This window comes from Mesoplodon densirostris, chromosome 7, assembly GCF_025265405.1.
Source record: "Mesoplodon densirostris isolate mMesDen1 chromosome 7, mMesDen1 primary haplotype, whole genome shotgun sequence".
NCBI classification, from domain to species: domain Eukaryota; kingdom Metazoa; phylum Chordata; class Mammalia; order Artiodactyla; family Ziphiidae; genus Mesoplodon; species Mesoplodon densirostris.
Genome location: NC_082667.1, coordinates 57374116 through 57400046, shown reverse-complemented (window position 1 = coordinate 57400046; position 25931 = coordinate 57374116). Strand labels below are relative to the sequence as shown.

Genomic DNA, 25931 nt, shown 5'->3' with positions numbered 1-25931 from the left:
TCCAATTAATGCCAATTAAGAATAAACAAATTCTGTGCAAGGATTTGACTTTTTAAAAAATAAGTTTATGGGATGTACTCAATCTAATTTGATAGCTTACGTAGTCCTTTTTTCATGCTTCCTGTTTTTGATTATCTAAGGATTTGTGCAGTTGGTTTGTTGAATTCTCCTCTACCCTGTTATTTCACTCATGCTCTGTGAGTATATAGCATTTTTGTGATCCCAATTCAGTGTGGAGAGGGACTTCTTGTAGACATGAGTATGGCCTGGGTCTGGGCTTTGAATTATGTTCTTGTCTCCCTTTAAGACTGCCAAAACCAAAACGTCAAGTTTATATAGGTCGGCAAATGCTTTTAAGAGAAAAGCCCTCTAGATTTACACTTTGGGTTCTAGCTTTCCTTTTTGGCTTGGAAAAGCTTTGGTGATGATGGTGGTTATTATTATTTAAAAAATATTTTAGCCAGCATTTTTAATTGTTTTCAGTGGGGTGATTGTCTAGCCTGCCATTATCAGAAATGGATGGTTCCCTTCCATTCATTCCTTGGGCCATGTGTTAAATCTAGTCTTGCTGTTTCATAGTTACCCATCATGTTTTACCCAAAATATTATCTTTCCTTACTGCCTGTATTTTTCAATAAATTTTTCTAAGAATAACTTTGGCTTCTTAAAATAATTAAGACTACCTTCAAAGAAAGATTTTCTATTATCAAATATTTCAGTGTGTATTTCCTACAAACAAGGACAGTCTCTTACATAATCACATTAAAATGATTAAAATCAGGAAAGTGTAACATTGACACAATACAGTTATTAACCACAGTCCCTCATCCTCCACCCCCAGCTTAATTGAGGTATAGTTGACAAAAATTGTATATATTAAGGTGTACAATGTGATGTTGTGGTATACGTATATATTGTAAAATGATTAACCAAAATTAAGCTAATTAACATACCTATCACCTCATGTGGTTACTGTTTTTTTTTTTTTTTTTTGGTAATGAGAACACATTACTCTCTTAGGAAATTTCAAGTATACAATGTGGTATTATTAACTATAGTTACCATGTTGTCATTAGATTTCCAGAATGATTTCATTTTGCAAAACTGCAACTTTGTACGTTTTGGCCAACATCTCCCTGTTTCTCCCAGCTTCAACCCCTGGCAACCACCATTACACACCCTGTTTCTATGAGTTTGACTTTTTTTAAAAGATTCCACATGTAAGTGATATTATGCAGTATTTGACTTTCTTTTTCTGACTTACTTCACTTATCATACTATGCTTCAGGTTCATCCATGCTGTTGCAAATGGCAGGATTTCCTTTTTTAAGGCTGAATAATATTCCGTACATATATATGCTACATTTTCTTTATTCAGTCGTCTGTTGATGGACACTTAGGTTGTATCTATATCTTGACTGTTATGAATAATGCTGCAGTGAACATGGGAGTGCTTCTATCTGTAAGACACTGTTTCATTTCCTTTGGATATCTACCCAGAAGAGGGATTACTAGATCATATGGTAGTTCTATTTTAAATTTTTTTGAATTACCTCCATACTGTTTTCCAGCTGGTTGTACCAATTTACATTTCCACCAATGAATTCCTAGTCCTTATTCAGATATTGTCAACTCTCCAGGACTCAATTCAGAATCACTCTGTCTTTAGTTGTCATGTTGCTTTATTCTTCAGTCTGGATGGTTCTTTAGTCTTTTTTGGGGTGTTTTTGACTTCAGCATTTAAAACCATACAGACCAGTTATTTCATAGACTGTCTTTCAATTTGATTGACTGGTGTTTCCTCATGATTAGATTCAGGTTATGCATTTTCGGCAGGAAAACTATAGCTGTAATACTGTATTCTTTTCAGTGCTTTGGTTTGGAAGGCACCTGTTGTTGGTTTGTCCCAATATTGATGTTAACTTTTGTCAATTGATTAAGGTAGTGCCTGTCAGGTTTCTCCACTGTGAAGTTATAATTTTTCCATTTATAATTAATAAGTGATTTGTTAGGGAGAAACTTTGAGACTTTATATATCCTGCTTCTTATCAACTGTTCGTTTACCAGTTTTAGCATCCATTGGCAATTTTCTCATTCCCATCTTTCAGACTTTTATATTTATTAATTAGCATTCTGTCTTTATTTCCCATTTAATTAATTAATTATTAATCTATGTCATTATGGATTCAAAGATTCTTATTTTATTCAATGGGTTATAATCCATTGCTGTCATTATTTATTTTGTTGCTTAAATTATCCCACATCGGGTTAGTGAAAGCCCTGTGAATTGATTCCTCTTTCCTTTTGATATGTCCACATCATTCTTTGAGTACTTACTTACATTCTGGCACGAGATGTTCCAGACTCATTTTGTACTCTTCCTGCCACAGCCCTGGAATCAGTCTCCGCAAGGAACCCTTGGTTCCTTTTAGTGAGAATGCTAATTAGACAGCAAGATCTGAGCATGCTCATTGTTACTAGTGTGCTCATTACTTCTAGACTTTTTAAGGGACTGAGCTAGGAAATACACACACACACACACCCTATATCTATTGCTCTATCTATCTGTGTATCGATCTATCTTTTAAAAACCATGCATTCATACCAACATCTCCATTTTCAACCCAACTGAACTCTCAGTTCATTTGTAACTCCATTCTCTGACAGTGAAAAAGCTGGCTTCCACTGTCCTCAACATCTTTACTCATGCTTAGAATATACAGAATGTGGCTTTAGAATTGCTAATCCTTACCACTGTAAGAAGCAGACCTATACATTAGAGTTCAGTGTTTACAGTTTTTTTTTCCCTGAAATAAAAGTCATATACAATGAAATGCACAGATTTTAACTATGTAATTTGCTGAGCTTTGATAAGTGCATACATACCTGTTAAGATATGTACATTTCCGGGCTTCCCTGGTGGCGCAGTGGTTGAGAGTCCGCCTGCCGATGCAGGGGACACGGGTTCGAGCCCTGGTCCGGGACGATCCCACATGCCGCGGAGCAACTAAGCCCGTGCGCCACAACTACTGAGCCTGCGCCCTAGCGCCCGCGCACCACAACTACTGAAGTTCGCGCACCTAGAGCCCGTGCTCCGCAACAAGAGAAGCCACCGCAATGAGAAGCCTGCGCACCACAATGAAGAGTGGCCCCTGCTCGCCGCAACTAGAGAAAGCCCGTGAGCAGCAACGAAGACCCAACGCAGCCCCCCCCACCAAAAAAATAATAATAATAAAGATATGTACATTTCCTATCATTCCAGAAAGTTCCCTTGTGCCCAAGCCCTCCCCCCACAAGAGGAAATCATTTTTCACCACAGATTTGTTTTGCCTTTTAGAACCTCATATAAATGGAATCATCATGCAGTATTTTTTTTTTCATATTCTGTTTTACATTTTTGCCTTGCCTTTTCAGCTATACTTCTTTGCATTGATTTTTTAATCATTGCTTTAGGGATTACTGTATGTACTCTTAACTACTTCATGTAAAACAGGAGAACCTGGCAACAGTATAGTTCCAGTTGTCCACCTTGTCTCATTTGTGCTATTACTTTCGTATTTGTGAACCTATACATATGTTATAAAACCCTTTATACAGTTATAGCTTTTGCTTTTTTTGTTGTTGTTGTTCCCATATCCCCTCCCTCTTGTGTCTCTCTCCCACCCTCCCTATCCCACCCCTCCAGGCGGTCACAAAGCACCGAGCTGATCGCCCTGTGCTATGCGGCTGCTTCCCACTAGCTATCTACCTTACATTTGGTAGTGTATATATGCCCATGCCTCTCTTTCGCTTTGTCACAGCTTACCCTTAGCTTTTGCTTTAAACAGACATATATGATATAAATAAAATAAGAAAAATACATGGTCTTTTATATTTACTCCATGTTTACCATTGCCAGTGCTTTTTATTCCTTCTTAAAGATCCAGGTTTCTATCTGGTGTCATTTCTCTTCAGCCGGAAGAACTTCCTTTAACATTTCTTGTAGTACAGGTCTGCCTGGTTATTCCTAGACCTTAATGTTTATCTTCATTTTTAAATGAAACTCTACCCCTATCTAGGAGGGTTGCTAAAACAATTATGGTGGGATAGAGACTGGGGGTCATGTAAGAATGGAGTTCTGTTAATCTTAGGTTGAAATTCTTGGATGGTGTGGAATCAGAATAAAGCTGATTGCACAATGTGTTTATTGTGTTATTATCATCCTATTTATTGATAATCTTTTGGTGTCCTCAAACATCCATTTTGGTTATTGGACATTCATTCACTCATTCAGCAAATATATATTTTTTAATTAATTAATTAATTTATGGCTGTGTTGGGTCTTTGTTGCTGCGTGCAGGCTTTCTCTAGTTGTGGCGAGCAGGGTCTACTCTTTGTTGTGGTGCACAGGCTTCTCATTGCGTGGCTTCTCTTGTTGCGGAGCACCGGCTCTACACACGTGGGCTTCAGTAGTTGCGGCATGTGGGCTCAGTAGTTGTGGCTCACAGGCTCTAGAGCACAGGCTCAGTAGTTGTGGTGCACGGGCTTAGTTGCTCCGCTGCATGTGGGATCTTCCTGGACCAGGGCTCGAGCCCATGTCCCCTGCATTAGCAGGCAGATTCTTAACCACTGCGCCACCAGCAGCAAATATTTATTGAGCACATAGCAGGTACTTTTCAAACTTTGGGGATCTTGTGGTAAACAAATCAGGCAATGTTCCTATCAGAACTTTTATTTGATTGATTGATTGATTGATTGATTGATTTTGCGGTACGCGGGCCTCACTGCTGTGGCCTCTACCATTGCGGAGCACAGGCTCCGGACGCGCAGGCTCAGTGGCCACGGCTCACTGGCCCAGCCACTCCGCAGCATGTGGGATCTTCCCGGACCGGGGCAAGAACTTGTGTCCCCTGCATCGGCAGGCAGACTCTCAACCACTGCGCCACCAGGGAAGCCCAGAGCTTTTATTTTAATGCAAGGAAATCAGACAATAAAAATACACAAGTGAAATACATACAAGTGAAAAAGATAGATCAGACGTAAGTGCCATGAAACTGGAAGTCATGTTCCCACTCCTGAAATGTCAACAGCCAAACCCACAAAAACACATACATCAATATATCCCCTAAAACAAAAACACTGCCCTAGTCTGTCCCCGCTTTGGTCAGGAAGAAAAACTGACACAAAGCAAAGACTAGTTACCCTTATATGAGGACCTTTTGATTTACTGATTTGTGTAATATGAAAATTGATAATTTAATGAGATTGATTATAGTTACATTCAGCAATGAAAGCCCTAACATTTAATGTACGGGAAATAAATGAAAGTAAGTAATGGATGCATTGTAGTTCACGTCTATTGATAATATTAAAGCCCCTTAACTTTTTCACTTTTCAGAGAATGTTTCAACTATCTGGATAATCCTCTTAATGAAAAACAAAGTTCTTTCAGAGCATAAAGTTGACCATGCCATTCTTAACCTTAAAACCTTTCAGTGGCCCCACGTCTTGTACACAGTAAAGTACCACCTCCTTGGCAAGGAGTCTCGTGTTGGTCTCTCCAGCTCTGCGTCCTGCCGCTCTCGTGTTGTGCACTCCAGCAGTTGTCTTAGTTCCCTGACCACACTGTGCTATTTCACACCTCTGAGCCCTTGTTTATTATTTTCCCTTTGCCTGCAATTCCTTATTTTAATCTGGTGAACTACTGTTTGTCCTATAAAAGCCACGTTTCATAGCCTGTGTGCTGTCTTTCCCCTGTTCCTTCCAAGTTTATTATTGCCTCCTGTGCTACTTTGTAACCTTTTGCATATTGCACTTTTCACGAAACAATGTAATTATTTAAAGAGAGGTTTGAATCCAGCAACAAGTTGGAGGTACTTTGAGGGCATTGTGTATAAGTTGCTTCTTAATAATTGTGTATTGTGTTGAATAAATAAATGAATTACCATAGGAAGCCATGTTAATGAGAGATTAGAATATATGCTCCTTCTACTGACTATAATAAATAAGCAGAGAAATTAAAAACTACCGATATCACCCTCTTTATGTTAATTGGAATGTCTTCTTCACTTAAGTTTGCAATTTAATATATTTATGAATTCTTTTGGTTAAAGAACAAAATGATGTACAACCTAACTGAAATAACTGTAAACCGTAAACATTTAGGGTCTTCCTAAAGCATGTTTTCATTTCCATCAACAGAATCCAACATGGCGGAGTCTTGATTTTGGGATAATGCCGGACCGTCTCGATACATCTGTGTCTTGTTTTGTGGTGAAGATTTGGGGTGGAAAGGAGGACATCTACCAGCTGTTGATTGAATGGAAAGTCTGTTTGGATGGGCTGAAATATTTGGGTCAGCAGGTAATTTTTAGACTGCAGTTTCAAGTAGTTGTCTTCTCTAAATAAACAGTCTAGCTTTTTCTGTTGAATCTTCTGATTCTACATTTCCTATTATAAAGAGAGACCCTTTATGATTGTTCACTTACTTACAGAAATTTGAGTCATTGCCAGGTTTAAAAAATGACTGAAAAAATTTATGAAGAACTGCCTTAAGCTGATCATTTAAGAGGATATTTTTTGGGGGGGGCAGGTAGAAAAGAATATGCTTTCTCATAGCACTCTGCTTGTTCTGTCTTATTGGATGTTTCCCCTAGAATCTGAAAATTAAGTTGAAAATAAGCACCTCTCTTATGACCAGTAGAGTGGGGTTATTCCAAGAATAAGAAGAGCTACTGTTTATTGAGCACAGGGATGACAAACGCCTGGCTCATATACTGCTACCCATTCCCCATGACTGATGTAGCTAACTCATCATAGCACTCTTCTAGCTGAGCTCAGAAGTAGCTCCATAATCCTTTCTAACACAGTGTTCCAGGATGCAACTAGAAATATATCAGAATTGCATCTGCAATGAAACCTGTTTGCCATTCCCAGACATAAGTAATTACAGTTAATGTTTATAGTGACCTTGTGAAAGTTGATATTATTGCCCATAGTTTCCTGATGGGAAAATTGTGCCTCAGAGAATTTAAGAAACTATCAAGATCACACTGCTAGGTGGAGCTGGGATTTAAGTTAGGCCTGACTTTAAAATTCATTCTCTTTCTGCTGTACCACACTGGTATATACATGTAGTCCTTGGTAACCACTCAGCCCACATTGGAATAAATGCCATTTCTATTTTGTGATACCTGTGGGACTACTGATAAAGGTAACCCTAAAATGTTAGTTATATCTACAAACATCCTTCATATTTTTTACTATTTATTCAGTATATACTTTCTGGTATGTTTCTTTTAGAGAAACAATTCTACATTTTTCTTTTTCAGATTAAAAAAAAAGCAAAACAGCTCTTCCCTTATTTTGCATACTATACTTTATTTTGTGTTCTTTTATAGTGACCAGAACAATGCATGCAATGAATATTTTGCTTAACTAAATAATAACCTGCTACAAATTCTGTTTTATTTTTATTTTTTTTCTTTTGTTTTAGGGCTGGTCTTAATTAAAACTCATGAAGTGTAATGACTTGTGGCTTAGGGTCTTTCTCCTCTCTTTTAGTACCAAATGCTTGTTGCCTTTAGCTTGGCTAACCAGCCCTGCCCTGAGGCATGTACTCTTTCTATCTTGCTACATGCCGGAGTTGGCTCTCTGTGTATAGATTATGATATTAAACACTTGTTTACGTTGTGTGGGGGTGGGGCTTCTTAACATTAGAGTTGCAGGGCTATAGGCTTGTAGGGGAGGGGTTTTTTTTGGCCAGAGAAGATGGCCTTCATCATGCTTTTCAGTTCACACATTCCTTAGGTGGTTGTCTTCTTAAAATACCCAGCTGTGCTTATGTCTAACTTACCCTAATTTCAGAGAGTTAGCATTCAGGCGTCTTCTTACAAAGTTGGTTATGTTGGTATCGCAGAGAACAAGAGAAAGAGAAAACATTTTTCTAAGCCAACTAGGCACTTAATATCCTTGTAGAAAGTCACTTATGAAATAGGTATAACAAGTAACAGGCTACTAGAAAATCAGATATAATAGAATTACAGATTTTTAGAGGAAAGAAAGGCTAAGATGTGTTAGGTTAATAGCCAGAATCACTGAGGTTCATTGATTGGTCATCTGCTTTCTAGCAGGCATCGTTCTTAGTGTTAAGGATCCAGAGATGAGTCAGATAAGGTTCTTAGACCCGGTAAACTGATGATCGATGAATACCTGCAAAGAGAGCTATGGGAGTATGTTTAAGAGGTATGTAGACAAACCTGGATAGAGTCAGGGAATGGATGACTTTTGAATGAAATTTTTTTACAAGTTAGGCTTTTTTGAGGTATAATTTACATACAATAAAATTTACCCTTTTAATGTATACAGTTCAATGAGTTTGACAAATGTATGAAGTAAATAACCATCACTACAATGAATAATGCTGCTGTGAATATTTAAATATAGGTCTTTGTGTTGATATAAGTTGTCACCTCTCTTGAATAAATACCCAGTATTGGAATTTCTGGTTCTAATGGTAAGTGCTATGTTGAAATTTATAAGAAACTGTGAAACTCTTTTTTCAGAGTGACTGTCATTCTGCCTTCCCATCAGCAATGTATGATAGTTCCTTATCTTTGTAAGGGCTTATTATTGTCGGTCTTTTTTTTTTTTTTTTTTTTTTTTTGCTGTACGTGGGCCTCTCACTGTTGTGGCCTCGCCCGTTGCGGAGCACAGGCTCCGGACACGCAGGCTCAGTGGCCATGGCTCAGGGGCCTAGCCGCTCCGTGGCATGTGGGATCTTCCCGGACCGGAGCACGAACCCGCATCCCCTGCATCGGCAGGCGGACTCTCAACCACTGCGCCACCAGGGAAGCCCTGTCGGTCTTTTTAATTTTCACTATTCTGATAAAGTGGTATCTCATACTGATTTTAATTTTCCTAATGATGAAATGATGTTGTGCATTTAAAAAATATGTTTATTTGCCATCAATCCCCTACCTTCTTTTTTTGTGAAATGTTCATTCAGATCTTTTGCCCATTTTTTATTTGCTTGATTGATTTCTCATTATTGTGAGTTGTAAAATTTCTTTAGGTGTTCTGTATGAGTTAGTCCTTTATGAGATATATATTTTCCAAATATTTTCTGCTAATCTGTGGCTTGTCTTTCGATTTTTTTAAGTGTCATACTTTTTGTTTCTTAGATCTAAGACGTCTCTGCCTAACCCAAGAGTACAAAGATTTTCTTTTATAAAGTTCTTCTAGAAGTTTTATAGCTTTAAGTTTTAGTTTTACATTTATGTCTATGATCCATTTTGAATTAACTTTTATATAAAGAGCAAGATTCATTGTTTTGTAGGTGGATGAACATTTGTTCCTATATTCTTTGTTGTAGAGGCTGTTATTTCTCCATTGAATTACCTTGTGTTTGTTGAAAATCAGTTGTTGAAAATCATTTATGTTGATCTATTTCTGGACCCTCTGTTCTGTTTCATTGATCTACATTTCTGTCCTTATGCCAGTACCACCTTATCTTGATTACTGTAGTTTTATACAGTCTTGAATTCAGGTAATATGAATCCTCCAACTTTGTTCTTTTCTCAAAAATCTTTCTGGCCTTTCTAGATCTTTTGCCTTTACATACATACTTCAGAATTAGTTTTTCAGTTTCTGCAAAAATCCTGCTGTGATTTTGATGCGTGTTGAATCTAAGAAAATTTGGGGAGATTTGACAACGTAGTGTTGAGTGTTTCAATCTACGGACACGATATAATCTCTCCATTTGTGAAAATCATCTTTGATTTCACTCATCAATTATTTGTAGATTTCAGCATACAGATCTTACACATATTTTGTTAGATTTGTACCATGGATTCCATGTTTGTTGATGCTAATTTAAATGGTATTCCTTTTTAAAATATTCCTATTTCCAATTTTTGTTCCTTGCATATAGAAACATTTCTGTTTTGAGCTTGTATTCTGTGACCTTGGTAATAAATTCACTTATTAGATCCAGTAGACTTTTCTATTGTGGATTCATTTTGTAGATTGCCAGGTAGGCAGTCATGTTGTTTGTGAACAGAGAAGGTTTACTTTCTTCCTTTCTAATGTTTATGCCTTTTTCATTTTGTTTCTTATTTCACTGGTTGAGACTGTTGAGGTACAATGTTGGATAGAAATAAGTAGAGTAGGCATCTTTGTTTTGTTGCTATTCTTGAAGGAAAGCAGTCTTTTCACTATTAAGAATTAATACTGGAACTGCACCTCAGATGGGACTCGAACCCACAACCTTCCAACTGAGACTGCACAACTCATCTCGGGACTTAATGAAGCTTAGGTTCCTTATGTCTTTGATGCAGAAGGAATTCAGCGAGAGGCAAAGTGATTGGTAAGAAGTAGATTTATTAATACAGGATGCTTGTGAAGGATACAAGTGGGAAGGCAAGAGGGCTCTGCCCCGAGAACTAAGTGGACTACATTTTTATAATCAAAGGAAAAGTGGGGATGGAGAGAAGACCACCTTCCTCCTCTTCCTTTGTAAAGATGCCGCAGGAAAATGAGGCACAAGAGAGTGGTCATGTCCCAGGTCTCGGGTGAGTTCCTGGGACAGTCCTTGGCTTCATGCAGGAAAGAATTCAAGAGTGAGCCATAGTAAGTTGAAAGCAGGTTTATTTAGAGTGATACGCATTCCATAGGTAGAATGCGGTCTGTCTCAAAAGGTGAGAGCAGCTCTGAAATATGGGGTGGTTTTTATGGGCTGGGTAATTCCATAGGCTAATGAGTGGGAGGGTTATTCCAACCATTTTGGAGAAGGGGCAGAGATTTCCAGGAATTGGGCCACCGCCCACTTTTCGCCCTTTTATGGTCAGCCTTGGAACTGTCATGGCACCTGTGGGTGTGTCATTTAGCATGCTGATGTATTACATTGAGCGTATAATGAGGCTCAAGGTCTCCTGGAAGTCGAACCTTCTGCCATCTTGGGCCTAGTTGGTGCTAACCAGTCTTTGTTGTATTCAGTTTTCCTCAAAGGCTGTGTCATTCCTTTTTGTTTGTTTGATCTGTTTGTTTGGTGGCATCTTGTGGCTTGCAGGATCTTAGTTCCCTGAACAGGGATTGAACCTTGGCCACAGCAGTGAAAGCGCTGAGTCCTAACCACTGGACTGCCAGGGAATTCCCAAGACTGTGTCATTATTTTATTTTATTTTATTTTATTTTATTTTTTTGCTTTATAACAAATTTAATCAGTTATACATATACATATGTTTCCATATCCCCTCCCTTTTGCGTCTCCCTCCCACCCTCCCTATCCCACCCCTCCAGGCGGTCACAAAGCACCGAGCTGATCTCCCTGTGCTATGCGGCTGCTTCCCACTAGCTATCTACCTTACGTTTGGTAGTGTATATATGTCCATGCCACTCTTTCACTTTGTCACAGCTTACCCTTCCCCCTCCCCATATCCTCAAGTCCATTCTCTAGTAGGTCTGTGGCTTTATTCCTGTCTTACCCCTATGTTCTTCATGACATTTTTTTTTCTTAAATTCCATATATATGTGTTAGCATACAGTATTTGTCTTTCTCTTTCTGACTTACTTCACTCTGTATGACAGACTCTAGGTCTATCCACCTCATTACAAATAGCTCAATTTCATTTCTTTTTATGGCTGAGTAATATTCCATTGTATATATGTGCCACATCTTCTTTATCCATTCATCCGATGATGGACACTTAGGTTGTTTCCATCTCCGGGCTATTGTAAATAGGGCTGCTATGAACATTTTGGTACATGTCTCTTTTTGAATTATGGTTTTCTCAGGGTATATGCCTAGTAGTGGGATTGCTAGGTCATATGGTAGTTCTATTTGTAGTTTTTTAAGGAACCTCCATACCGTTCTCCATAGTGGCTGTACCAATTCACATTCCCACCAGCAGTGCAAGAATGTTCCCTTTTTTCCACACCCTCTCCAGCATTTATTGTTTCTAGATTTTTTGATGATGGCCATTCTGACTGGTGTGAGATGATATCTCATTGTAGTTTTGATTTGCATTTCTCTAATGAGTAAAGATGTTGAGCATCCTTTCATGTGTTTGTTGGCAGTCTGTATATCTTCTGTGGAGAAATGTCTATTTAGGTCTTCTGCCCATTTTTGGATTGGGTTGTTTGTTTTTTTGTTATTGAGCTGCATGAGCTGCTTATAAATTTTGGAGATTAATCCTTTGTCAGTTGCTTCATTTGCAAATATTTTTTGCCATTCTGAGGGTTGTCTTTTGGTCTTGTTTATGGTTTCCTTGGCTGTGCAAAAGCTTTTAAGTTTCATTAGGTCCCATGTGTTTATTTTTGTCTTTATTTCCATTTCTCTAGGAGGTGGGTCAAAAAGGATCTTGCTGTGATTTGTGTCATAGAGTGTTCTGCCTATGTTTTCCTCTAAGAGTTTGATAGTGTCTGGCCTTACATTTAGGTCTTTAATCCATTTTGAGCTTATTTTTGTGTATGGTGTTAGGGAGTGATCTAATCTCATACTTTTACATGTCCCTATCCAGTTTTCCCAGCACCACTTATTGAAGAGACTGTCCTTTCTCCACTGTACATTCCTGCCTCCTTTATCAAAGATAAGGTGACCATATGTTCGTGCGTTTAACTCTGGGCTTTCTATCCTGTTCCATTGATCTATCTTTCTGTTTTTGTGCCAGTACCATACTGTCTTGATTACTGTAGCTTTGTAGTATAGTCTGAAGTCAGGGAGCCTGATTCCTCCAGCTCCATTTTTCGTTCTCAAGATTGCTTTGGCTATTCGGGGTCTTTTGTGTTTCCATACAAATTGTGAAATTTTTTGTTCTAGTTCTGTGAAAAATGCCAGTGGTAGTTTGATAGGGATTGCATTGAATCTGTAGATTGCTTTGGGTAGTAGAGTCATTTTCACAATGTTGATTCTTCCAATCCAAGAACATGGTACATCTCTCCATCTATTTGTATCATCTTTAATTTCTTTCATCAGTGTCTTATAATTTTCTGCATACAGGTCTTTTGTCTCCTTAGGTAGGTTTATTCCTAGATATTTTATTCTTTTTGTTGCAGTGGTAAATGGGAGTGTTTTCTTGATTTCACTTTCAGATTTCTCATCATTAGTGTATAGGAATGCCAGAGATTTCTGTGCATTAATTTTGTATCCTGCTACTTTACCAAATTCATTGATTAGCTCTAGTAGTTTTCTGGTAGCATCTTTAGGATTCTCTATGTATAGTATCATGTCATCTGCAAACAGTGACAGCTTTACTTCTTCTTTTCCCATTTGGATTCCTTTTATTTCCTTTTCTTCTCTGATTGCTGTGGCTAAAACTTCCAAAACTAGGTTGAATAAGTGTGGTGAGAGTGGGCACCCTTGTCTTGTTCCTGATCTTAGTGGAAATGGTTTCAGTTTTTCACCATTGAGGACGATGCTGGCTGTGGGTTTGTCATATATGGCCTTTATTATGTTGAGGAAAGTTCCCTCTATGCCTACTTTCTGCAGGGTTTTTATCATAAATGGGTGTTGAATTTTGTCGAAAGCTTTCTCTGCATCTATTGAGATGATCATATGGTTTTTCTCCTTCAATTTGTTAATATGGTGTATCACGTTGATTGATTTGCGTATATTGAAGAATCCTTGCATTCCTAGAATAAACCCCACTTGATCATGGTGTATGATTCTTTTAATGTGCTGTTGGATTCTGGTTGCTAGTATTTTGTTGAGGATGTTTGCATCTATGTTCATCAGTGATATTGGCCTGTAGTTTTCTTTCTTTGTGACATCCTTGTCTGGTTTTGGTATCAAGGTGATGGTGGCCTCGTAGAATGAGTTTGGGAGTGTTCCTCCCTCTGCTATATTTTGGAAGAGTTTGAGAAGGATAGGTGTTAGCTCTTGTCTAAATGTTTGATAGAATTCGCCTGTGAAGCCATCTGGTCCTGGGCTTTTGTTTGTTGGAAGATTTTTTATCACAGTTTCAATTTCAGTGCTTGTGATTGGTCTGTTCATATTTTCTATTTCTTCCTGGTTCAGTCTCGGCAGGTTGTGCATTTCTAAGAATTTGTCCATTTCTTCCAGGTTGTCCATTTTATTGGCATAGAGTTGCTTATAGTAATCTCTCATGATCTTTTGTATTTCTGCAGTGTCAGTTGTTACTTCTCCTTTTTCATTTCTAATTCTATTGATTTGAGTCTTCTCCCTTTTTTTCTTGATGAGTCTGGCTAATGGTTTATCAATTTTGTTTATCTTCTCAAAGAATCAGCTTTTAGTTTTATTGATCTTTGCTATCGTTACCTTCATTTCTTTTTCATTTATTTCTGATCTGATTTTTATGATTTCTTTCCTTCTGCTAACTTTGGGATGTTTTTGTTCTTCTTTCTCTAATTGCTTTAGGTGCAAGGTTAGGTTGTTTATTCGAGATGTTTCCTGTTTCTTAAGGTGGGATTGTATTGCTATAAACTTCCCTCTTAGAACTGCTTTTGCTGCATCCCATAGGTTTTGGGTCGTCGTGTCTCCATTGTCATTTGTTTCTAGGTATTTTTTAATTTCCTCTTTGATTTCTTCAGTGATCACTTCGTTATTAAGTAGTGTATTGTTTAGCCTCCATGTGTTTGTATTTTTTACAGCTCTTTTCCTGTAATTGATATCTAGTCTCATAGCATTGTGGTCAGAAAAGATACTTGATACAATTTCAATTTTCTTAAATTTACCAAGGCTTGATTTGTGACCCAAGATATGATCTATCCTGGAGAATGTTCCATGAGCACTTGAGAAAAATGTGTATTCTGTTGTTTTTGGATGGAATGTCCTATAAATATCAATTAAGTCCATCTTGTTTAATGTATCATTTAAAGCCTGTGTTTCCTTATTTATTTTCATTTTGGATGATCTGTTCATTGGTGAAAGTGGGGTGTTAAAGTCCCCTACTATGAGTGTGTTACTGTCGATTTCTCCTTTTATCGCTGTTAGTATTTGCCTTATGTATTGACGTGCTCCTATGTTTGGTGCATAAATATTTACAATTGTTATATCTTCTTCTTGGATCGATCCCTTGATCATTAGGTAGTGTCCTTCTTTGTCTCTTCTAGTAGTCTTTATTTTAAAGTCTATTTTGTCTGATATGAGAATTGCTACTCCAGCTTTCTTTTGGTTTCCATTTGCATGGAATATCTTTTTCCATCCCCTTACTTTCAGTCTGTATGTGTCTCTAGGTCTGAAGTGGGTCTCTTGTAGACAGCATATATATGGGTCTTGTTTTTGTATCCATTCAGCCAATCTGTATCTTTTGGTGGGAGCATTTAGTCCATTTACATTTAAGGTAATTATTGATATGTATGTTCCTATTCCCATTTTCTTAATTGTTTTGGGTTCGTTATTGTAGTTCTTTTCCTTCTGTTGTGTTTCTTGCCTAGAGAAGTTCCTTTAGCATTTGTTGTAAAGCTGGTTTGGTGGTGCTGAACTCTCTCAGCTTTTGCTTGTCTGTAAACGTTTTAATTTCTCCTTTTAATCTGAATGAGATCCTTGCTGGGTAGAGTAATCTTGGTTGCAGGTTTTTCTCCTTCATCACTTTAATTATGTCCTGCCACTCCCTTCTGGCTTGTAGAGTTTCTGCTGAGAGATCAGCTGTTATCCTGATGGGGATTCCCTTGTGTGTTATTTGTTGTTTTTGCCTTGCTGCTTTTAATATGATTTCTTTGTGTTTAATTTTTGACAGTTTGATTAATATGTGTCTTGGTGTATTTCTCCTTGGATTTATTCTGTATGGGACTCTCTGTGCCTCCTGGACTTGATTAACTATTTCCTTTCCCATATTAGGGAAGTTTTCAACTATAATCTCTTCAAATATTTTCTCAGTCCCTTTCTTTTTCTCTTCTTCTTCTGGAACCTCTATAATTCGAATGTTGGTGCGTTTAATGTTGTCCCAGAGGTCTCTGAGACTGTCCTCTGTTCTTTTCATTCTTTTTTCTTTATTTTGCTCTGCAGCAGTTATTTCCACTATTTTATCTTCCACCTCACTTATCCGTTCTTCTGCCTCAGTTATTCTGCTATTGATCCCATCTAGAGTATTTTTTATTTCGTGTATTGTGTTTTTAATCGATGCTTGATTCATCTTTAGTTCTTCTAGGTCCTTGTTAACTGTTTCTTGCATTTTGTCTATTCTATTTCCAAGATTTTGGATCTGGGAAATAGAATCTTGGATCATCTTTACCATCATTATTCTGAATTCTTTTTCAGGTAGACTGCCTATTACCTCTTCATTTGTTAGATCTGGTGCGTTTTTATCTTGCTCCTTCTCCTGCTGTGTGTTTTTCTGTCTTCTCATTTTGCTTATGTTACTGTGTTTGGGGTCTCCTTTTTGCAGGCTGCCGGTTCGTAGTTCCCGTTGTTTTTGGTGTCTTTCCCCAGTGGCTAAGGTTGGTTTAGTGGGTTGTGTAGGGTTCCTGGTGGAGGGGACTAGTGCCTGTGTTCTGGTGGATGAGGCTGGATCTTGTCTTTCTGGTGGGCAGGTCCACGTCTGGTGGTGTGTTTTGGGGTGTCTGCGGACTTTTTATGATTTTAGGCCACCTCTCTGCTAATGGGTGGCGTTGTGTTCCTGTCTTGCTAGTTGTTTGGCATAGGGTGTCCAGCACTGTAGCTTGCTGGTCGTTGAGTGAAGCTGGGTGCTGGTGTTGAGATGGAGATCTCTCGAAGATTTTTGCCGTTTGATATTATGTGGAGCTGGGAGGTCTCTTGTGGACCAGTGTCCTGAAGTTGGCTCTCCCACCCCAGAGGCACAGCACTGACTCCTGGCTCCTCAATTTGCGATGATGTGTTGTCTATTCATGTATTCCACAGATGCAGGGTACATCAAGTTGATTGTGGAGCTTTAATCCGCTGCTTCTGAGGCTGCTGGGAGAGATTTCCCTCTCTCTTCTTTGTTCTCACAGCTCCTGGGTCTCAGCTTTGGATTTGGCCCCGCCTCTGCGTGTAGGTCGCCGGAGGGCGTCTGTTCTTCTCTCAGACAGGACAGGGTTAAAGGAGCAGCCGCTTCGGGGACTCTTGCTCACTCCTGTGTCATTATTTTAAAGGTTGTGCCCTACTCCATTCCCTCCTGTCTCACTATTAGCCATAAAATTTTAAGACACTTTGTTAGGTTGAGAAAGTTTCCTTTCATTTGTAGTGAATTCGATTTCCTAATAGTTTGTTAAGACTTCTTTCACCTATGTCCATGAAGGTTATTAGTCTGTACTTTTCTTGCAATGTCCTTGTGTGGTTTAGTATCGGAGTAATGCTGGCTTCATAAAATGGATTGGGAAGTGTTACTATTCTTATATTTTCTGGAGGAATTTGTGTAGAATTGTTGTTATTTATTCCACAGATGTTTGACAGAATTCTTCAGTGAAGCCATCTGGTTGTTAAGATTTCTTTGTAAGAAAGTTTAAAAGTATGACTTCAATTACTTTATTAGCTGTGGGGCTGTTTAGGTTATCTGTAAATTCCTAAGTGAGCTTTGATACTTCATCTTCCAAAGAATTTGTCAATTTCACGTACGATTTAAAATTTATTGGTGTAAAATTTCCCACAGGGACTTCCCTGGTGGTCCAGTGGTTAAGACTCTGTGCTTCCATTGTAGGGGGCATGGGTTCCATCCCTGTTCGGGGAACTAAAATCCCACATGCTGCGAGGTGCGGCCAAAAAATTAAAAAAAAAAAATTCCCACAATATTACCATATCCCTTTAAAGAATGTAGGATATATAATGATCCTTTCCTATTTCATTCTTGCTGTTGGTAATTTCTGTCTTCTCCCTTTTTCTCTTGATTACTCTGAATAGAGATTTATCAGTTTTATCAGCTTTTCAAAGATCTAGTGTTTGGTTTTGCAATATTGTGTTTTATAAGAAATATATATATTTGATGCACAGTTCTTGGCTCACTTCTCCAAGAACTCTTGGAATTTCCTAAGTGTTGAACGTGATCAAGGTGTCTTTTGTTACGTTAATGAGGTGACTTTTGAAAAGCACCTACGGCTGGGGGCTGGTTGCCCATGGAGCAACCACGTGATAAGAGGATTAGAGGATTGGAATTTGCAGTCCCACAGTCTGACCTCTTGGGAGAGGAGAGGGATTGGAGGTTGAATCAATTGTCAGTGGTCAACGATTTAATCAATCATGCCTGTGTAATAAAGCCTCCATAAAAACTCCAAAGGATGGGGTTCTGAGAGCTTCTGAGTTGGTGAACACATAGAGATTGGGCAGTATGGTGCACTTTGAGAGGGCATAGAAGCTTTGTGCCCTTTCCCCATACCTTGCTGTATGCAGCTCTTCTATTTGACTGTTCCCTGAATTACATTCTTAATAAACTGGTGATCAGTAAGTAAAATATTTCTCTGAGTTCTGCGAGCCACGCTAGCAAATTAATCGAACCTGAGGACTAGGTTGTGGGAACCTCTGATTTACAGCCAGTTGGTCAGAAGTACAGGTAACAACCTGTACTTGGGATTGACATTCTAAATTGGAACCTCTAATCTGTAGCCAGTTAATTAGAAGCACAGATAACAATCTGGGTTTTTGACTGGCCTTCCATGTATGTGGGGCTGTCTTGTAGGACTGAACCCTTAACCTGTGGAATCTGATGCAGGCCTGAGAGCAGGACACCCTGCTGGTGTCCAAGAATTGCTTATTGTTGGTGTGGGAACTACCCACCCACCCCATTGAAATTGGGTTGCAGATCACTGAAAGAGGCTTCATTGATTATTGTTATTTTTTTCAATTTCATTGATTTCTGCTTTTTTCCTTTTTTATTATTTATTTTTATTTTTTATTTTTATTTTTTTTGCAGTATGCGGGCCTCTCACTGTTGTAGCCTCTCCCGTTGCGGAGCACAGGCTTCGGACGCGCAGGCTCAGCGGCCATGGCTCACGGGCCCAGCCGCTCCACGGCATGTGGGATCTTCCCAGACCGGGGCACGAACCCATGTCCCTTGCATCAGCAGGCGGACTCTCAACCACTGCGCCACCAGGGAAGCCCTCTGCTTTTTTCCTTTTTTAAAAAAATATTTATTTATTTGGCTGTGCCAGGTCTTAGTTGCAGCGTGTGGGATCTAATTCCCTGACCAGGGATCAAACCTGGGCCTCCTGCATTGAGAGTGCGGAGTCTTAATTACTGAAGCACCAGGAAAGTCCCTCATTGGTTTCTGCTTTTACTCTTATTATTTTCTTCCTTTTGCCTGCTTTGGGTTTAATTTGCTCTAATTTGCTAGTTTCTTAAAGTAGGATTCCTGGATTACTGATCTGAGACTTCTCTTTTCTAAAGTGAGCATTTAATAAATTTTCCTCTAAGCATTGCTTTAGCTGTGACCCACAGTTTTGATACTGCATTTTCGTTTTTGTTCAATTTGAAATATTTCCTAACTTCTCTTTTATTTCTTCTTGACCGAAGGGTTATTGAGAGGTATGTTGTTTAATTTTCAAACATTTGTGGAGTTTTCAGATATCCTTCTTTTGTTGATTTCTACTTTAATTCTGTCGTGTTTAGAGAAAATCGTATTATTTTAATTCTTTTAACCTTCTTGAGATTTATTTTATGGTCTGTTTTGGTAAGTGTTTCATGTACATGTCATGAGTATTTTGCTGTCATTTGAATGGACAGAGTGATGATGCAGCTTGTCCACAGTAGCCAGAGCTACAACTACAAGCCAATTTCCTGAATAGCCTTTAGAGACAAGAGAGTTAATCAGGAAGTTTTCCCCAGAAGTCATGAACTAAAGTTGGTTTTGACTTGAATTTTGATGACGAAGAAACAGAGGAGTGTGAAAATAACTCTATTCAAGGTGGGAATTTGGAGAATTTGTTGATAATGCTTATATGGGGCACTTGTGGTGGCAGATGTTCTTGTGCTTAGTTTAAGTGGTTAGAACTTTGTATTAATACCAACAGTGATTGTATACTCTTTCAGTGTTTGGGTATCTTTTTACATTCATACAATCATTTTACATGCACCCAGTGACTTTGGGCCTTTTGAAGGTCATGCGAGCAAGTATTATTTTCCTGTCAGTATTTAACTGAGAAAACAGAAGCTCAGAGAAATTAAGTAACTTGTTAAAGGTCACACAGTGATTGGTGGATTTAGGCTATTATTTGTTCCATTGCTCAGACTATATTTATTATTCATTTCACTAACTTTGATTATCTGTCTTTAAAAAGTGTGCCTTTTTTCATAGAGGGATCAAAAGACAAGATTGTGGTTGAATTAAAAGGCTCTATATTCTGTAGTCTCCATATTAATATTCTGACACGTTTTGGGGTCAGTAATCTATAATTAATGGTAAAGGATAGTAAGTAGTATGGAGTATCATGCAGCCTGTTTTGTTAATTTTCTTTATTAATTGGGAACAAAGGGCTCTATGGTTGACTGATCCTGATTTTTTCCCCCAGTATTGTTTGTGTCTAACTTCCAAAAGTACTTTCATATCCAGTGATAATTGGATTCATTTCATCTGTATGACACCACTGTAAAATAGAACAAGGAGTGTTTCTGCTTTTGGCTGATGAGGGATTTAAAGCATGGCCCATTAACATTGATTAACGATTGTATGTTGAGTAGAGTGCTAGGCACTAGAGTTCCTTATGAAGCACTCGAAGGTTGGAATTAGAACTCAGATCACTTGAATTTTTTTTCTTTTTAAGCCCAGTATCTTTTCAAGTCCTAGAACCATGTTGTCTCATACTTCTCAACAAATTAATTTAATGCCCATCTTTATGAGGCTTATGCTTTGAAAACTTTACCTTCATGTTAGATTCACTCCTGCCCATAATCTCACCCCACCCTTTCTTTAATGGCATGTATTTTTCTGATTTTAAAAGTGATCCATGTACTTTGTGGACAATTTGGAAAATTTTGAAAAGCACAGAGAGGAGAATAAAAAATTATGTGTAATCCTTCTGCCCAGCTGCAACCATTGTTAACATTTTGATGCATATGATTTTATTTAATCTTTTTTCTCCCGAGGTATATATGTGTATAAAATATTCATGTTTGTAAAATTTTGAGTTTCTTCTAATCTTAAAACTGATTTTTCTCTCATAAAGTGAAACACTTCTTGAAATTGGTTTATAGTTTTCATTATAAATTTATTATTGCAGGCCCATCTTTTGGTATTTTATTCAGTTAAGTAAATGATGTAGGTAAACAGGGAGCATGTGATTAATTTTGCTTTAGTAATAGATGTAGCAGGTATGGAAGTCAGATAAATGTTCACAGGAATTTTCTACTGCTGGCTTTGACCTTTCTATCTCTAGCTAGAAAAAAGAGATGAAATATTCTATTCTGGTAATCCCCAACTTGAACCCTCACATTAATCCTTCACTGCAGAAGCAATTAAAATTTTTTTAGCCACAATTCTTTCTTATCAAGTAACTAAATCTGTTTTTATAGACTTTATACTATTTTAAAAAATCTTAGTTCTTCAATTTTAAAAGTTTTAATTCTCCCACCTTTTAAGTGAAGTTTAATTCGAGGTTGACACTGACTGAAGCTCTAATCAGTTGCATTTGAAAGAGAGTAGTAGACAGAAAATAATTAGTAGACTTTTAAAGACTTTGAGGATTGGATATTATCTTTAAACTGTCTTTTTGAAAATAGAAAATAATATTTATCTTTTATGTTTTTTCTAGGGCTTCATGTTTTTTAAAGCACTCTAATAGACTAACTGGGCTGTGTTTTCTTTGAGATCAGAGAATGTATAGTGTGCCTCTGAATCCCCTATACTTAAGGAATATGCTTTCTGTAACAACCTCAAGAAGTGTTTGTGAAAAATGTATGTGAATGATGGTGCCTGTGATCTTATGTGATGACTTTGTGAGGACTTTGACTAAAGGAGGAAACTCTAAATTGATCACTTGGTCTTATGATAAGTGTTTTGTTTTCTGCTGGCTTGTTAGACATAGCCAACCTATTTCTCAACATTGAAGTAGGTCCTGTCATTTTCTAATCACATTAAAACTTGATTGGAATGAGATGAACTAATAATGTGTTTTCCTCCTCTCTTAGATTCATGCCCGCAACCAAAATGAAATAATTTTTGGGCTGAATGATGGCTATTATGGTGCTCCATTTGAACATAAGGTAAGGGGATTTGCATAACACTGTGAGTTTTGTTTAGTGCAGGTGTGCTTTGATGTATCAGGTAAAAGCTCTGTGTAAATAGAATCATGTTTTAAGTATCATTATAAGTTTGTTGTTTAGTGTGGCTTAGGGTGAATGCTTAAAGTGAAAACTCATTTTGTAACCACATCAACACATCTTTTCTAAATCCAGATTATATTAATTTTCCTAAGAGAAAATCTCATGTAGCTGTTTTCTACATAAGTCTTTAGAGGTTAAGGAAGAACAATGAATTTTAATTAAGTGTAATACATTTTTATTAAATGTTTCAGAAATCTTTTACAACTTTGAATAAATTTAAGAAACCTGAGGCAAGTTATATTGTAGTCCTTTATATTATAGTCTGTGCTGTCCCTATATCTAAAGGTGATTAGAGAAAGGAGAGGTATTTACCAAGTAACTGCTATCTGTGGCACCATGCCAGATGATTCATGTTCTTTATCCCACTTAATACTAGCCACAAACCAATGAGGTGAGTTTTCTACATTATTTCCTCTTAGTGATCATGTTGTTTTCTAATTCTTGGTTGTCTGAAATGCTATTGCTAGAATGCTTCATTCATTCAACAGCTATTTACTGAGCACCTGCTGTACATCAGCTACTGTGCTCTAAGTGCTGAGGGTACAATGGTGAGCAAACAGATTTTTTTTTCCCTGCTGTCATGGAGTGTATGAGGGAGACAAGCACTGATAAGGTAACCTGATAGATAACTATATAAACACAATGTTGGTGGGTGCTATAACAGCATGTGATGAGGATCTTACCTACTCTAGTGGCTCAAGAAAGTTCTTTGGGGACTTGACTTTTAAGGTTACAATCCAGAGGATGAATAGAAATGAACAATGTGGAGGGATGGAGGCTGAACAGAGAGAACATTCCGGGTAGAGGAGGGTAACGTGTTGGAAGGCCATGAAAAGCTAGGGGAAATGGTGAGTTTTCGGGACTGAAGGAAAGTCTGGGTGATAAGGGAGAAGGATACCGGAGGAGGCTGGAGAGGTAGACAGGGACCACATAACACAGAACCTTTTGAAGGGTTTTATCCTAAGAGCAGTAGAGTGTGTTGAAGGATTTTTAACATGGCAGAGATATAATTAGATTTGTGTTTTAATAATTTCACTCTGGCTGCTTTAAGGACTGATTGTAGAAGAGGCAAGAATATATGTGGGAAGACAGTAAGAAGGATCTTACAGTACAGCGGGTAAGAGATTTGATACTTTGAAACAGGTTTATGGTAGAATAGCAGATAGATTTAGGAAAGTTTTAGGAGGTAAGATCAGTAGGACTTGGTGATGGTTTGAATTTAGGGTGTAGGGAAAAAGAAGGTGTTAAAGGATGGCTTTTGGGTTTCTGGCTTAGATGAAGTAACCAGATGGATGAAGGTGCCAGGCACTAAGAGAACTAAGGACACTGGAGGAAGACAGCTTTGTTGGAGGCAGATTGTGAGTGAGTTGAGATTTGATCACATGGGCTTTGAGATACCTTCAAGATATCCATGTGTAAAGTAGACACTTGGATTAGATGAGTCTGGAGTTCAGAGGAGAGAAGTAGGTTAGAGATTTAAATATAGAGATATAATAATGGCAAATAGTTATTGAAATTGTGAGTTCAGATAAGATAGACCAGTGACAAGCTGTACAGTGAGAAAAAAGGGGCTTAATAGCAGGGGGCCTGTGAGGGTCTCCAACTTTTAGAGGCCAAATATGGGAGGAGGCTTTGGAAAAGGTGGCTGAGAAGGAATGGTGAGAGATAGATGAGGAAAAGAAAGTGAAGTCTCTTGTGGAATCTCAGAGGCTAAAGAAAGAGAGGTTTTTGTTTTGGTTTGGTTTTTGGTTTTTAAGGAGAGGGTGGTCAAAAAAGATGAAGACTGAAAAAGGCCCATTCAGTTTGGCAAAATGCAAGCTATTCTAGGTGACTTCATCAAAACTCAGTTGAAGCTCTATTAAGCTTTTTTTCTTTATTTTAAAGCCCTCATCTTCTAAGTTCCTATAGTGTATCAACACCCTATGTACACCTTTGACATAAGTTTTACCACTTTGTAGCTCTTTCTTCCTTTCTAGTCTGTAAGCTTCTTAAGGACAGATTTCCATATGTAATTTTGAATTCCTAGTACCTATCATAGTCCTTGACACGGTATTTGCTTAGTAAAAATGTTTTATTTAATGAGAGAATTGTGGGAACTGCCACTGCTGTTGTTTGTAATGTCCCATTTATAGGGTTAGCCATCCTGAGTCTGTTGAAGGATTAAGTTCCTCCTGTAACAGGTAACCAACTCACCATCTAGCACAATGTCTGGCATATAGTAATAATATTAATAGTTAACATCTGTTGAATGTATTATGTATCAAATGATGTTTTAAGAGCTTTATATCTCTTACTGTATGTAATCTCCCTAAGAATTTTGTAGCCAGAGGCTAATAGTAGTTGAGATTTTGGGTAGGTCAATAACTAATAACCCTTTCTTCTTCTCCTGAATTTGGAACAAGTTTAGAAATAAGACAGGTGATAAATGAAGATCAGAATGTTGGCGTTATTACTGATAAAACTAATTGGCAAATGTGGCTTAAATTCTGCAACTGAAAGAGCTTGTATATAGTACTTTCTCCCAAAATGAATCCCCATACCACCAAGTAACAAAACAAGCAAAACCGCGTTCTTCCCCTTACAGGGACAGATCCTGACCCTCCAAGACAAAAGCAGAATTTATGTGTACTTTACACAGGCTATTCCTGAATGGGAGGGAGCCTGGAAAGAACAAGACGGTCATGTTCAGTTTCTTCTCCCAAACTCAGCAGTCAAGCTCCTGCCTATTCTGGGGAGGAGTGAGTGAAGGACACAGAAAAACTAGACTTTTTTTTTTTTTTCCTTTATAACCTTCTTTGCTGGGAAATGGAGTGGAAAGCTTTTCTCCTGTGTGGAAGCGTGGGAGTGCAGAGTGTTTCTCCCTAACAATAACAATAATGTCTAATGTTTAGTGAGCACTTTTGTGCCAGGCACTATTCTAAGTGCTTTATATATTTTACCTCATTTAAACCCTACAGTTGTCCTTTTATAGAAGAGGATGCTGGCACAGAGAACTTAAGTAACTTTCCCAAGGTTACACAACTACTAAGTAGCAGAGCTGGGATTCAAGGCCAGATGATCAATAAATGTTTACTGAATAAATGTTTTGTAATAAGTGGTACATTTTATTCTATAGTCCTTCAGTTAATAAGTTTTGTAAATTTATAAGGCATGCTTATCTTGCCCTGTACTAGCTTTTTTAAAAAAAATTAATTAATTAACTTACTTTTGGCTGCATTGGGTCCTCATTGCTGCGTGCGGGCTTTCTCTGGTTGTGGTGAGTGGGCGCTACTCTTCGTTGTGCTCAGGCTTCTTATTGTGGTGGCTTCTCGTTGCAGAGCATGGGCTCTAGGAGCACAGGCTTCAGTAGATGTGGCACCCGGGCTCAGTAGTTGTGGCTCGTGAGCTCTAGAGTGCAGGCTCAGTAGTTGTGGCGCACGGGCTTAGTTGCTCCGCGGTATGTGTGATCTTCCCAGACCAGGGCTTGAACCCGTGTCCCCTGCATTGGCAGGTGGATTCTTAACCACTGCACCACCAGGGAAGTCCCCCTGTACCAGCTTTCAAATGAACACCTGACATATAGGTTGAATCTCCTTAAAAAGTTTTTTTTTTTCTTTCTTTCTTTTTCCAGAAAGCCATAAGCAGGGTTTCCAGTCAAGAAGGTATTATAAATGCACACTGTGAGACCCTCTGTTGAACCAAACAAAAAATAGCAGTTGATGGTATCAGAGAAGTTTAAAGAGGCATACCTTGCTAAAACAAACAAAGA

General features: G+C 38.1%; 1 protein-coding gene across 1 annotated transcript in view; it reads left to right on the top strand.

The window, feature by feature from the left end:
• Window positions 1-25931, top strand: part of UVRAG (UV radiation resistance associated) — a 361815-nt gene that overhangs the window by 87028 nt on the left and 248856 nt on the right. Inside the window, 2 exon segments of the mRNA XM_060104362.1 lie at window positions 6181-6342; window positions 21989-22063. Of these exon segments, the coding sequence (XP_059960345.1) occupies window positions 6181-6342; window positions 21989-22063 (237 nt within the window).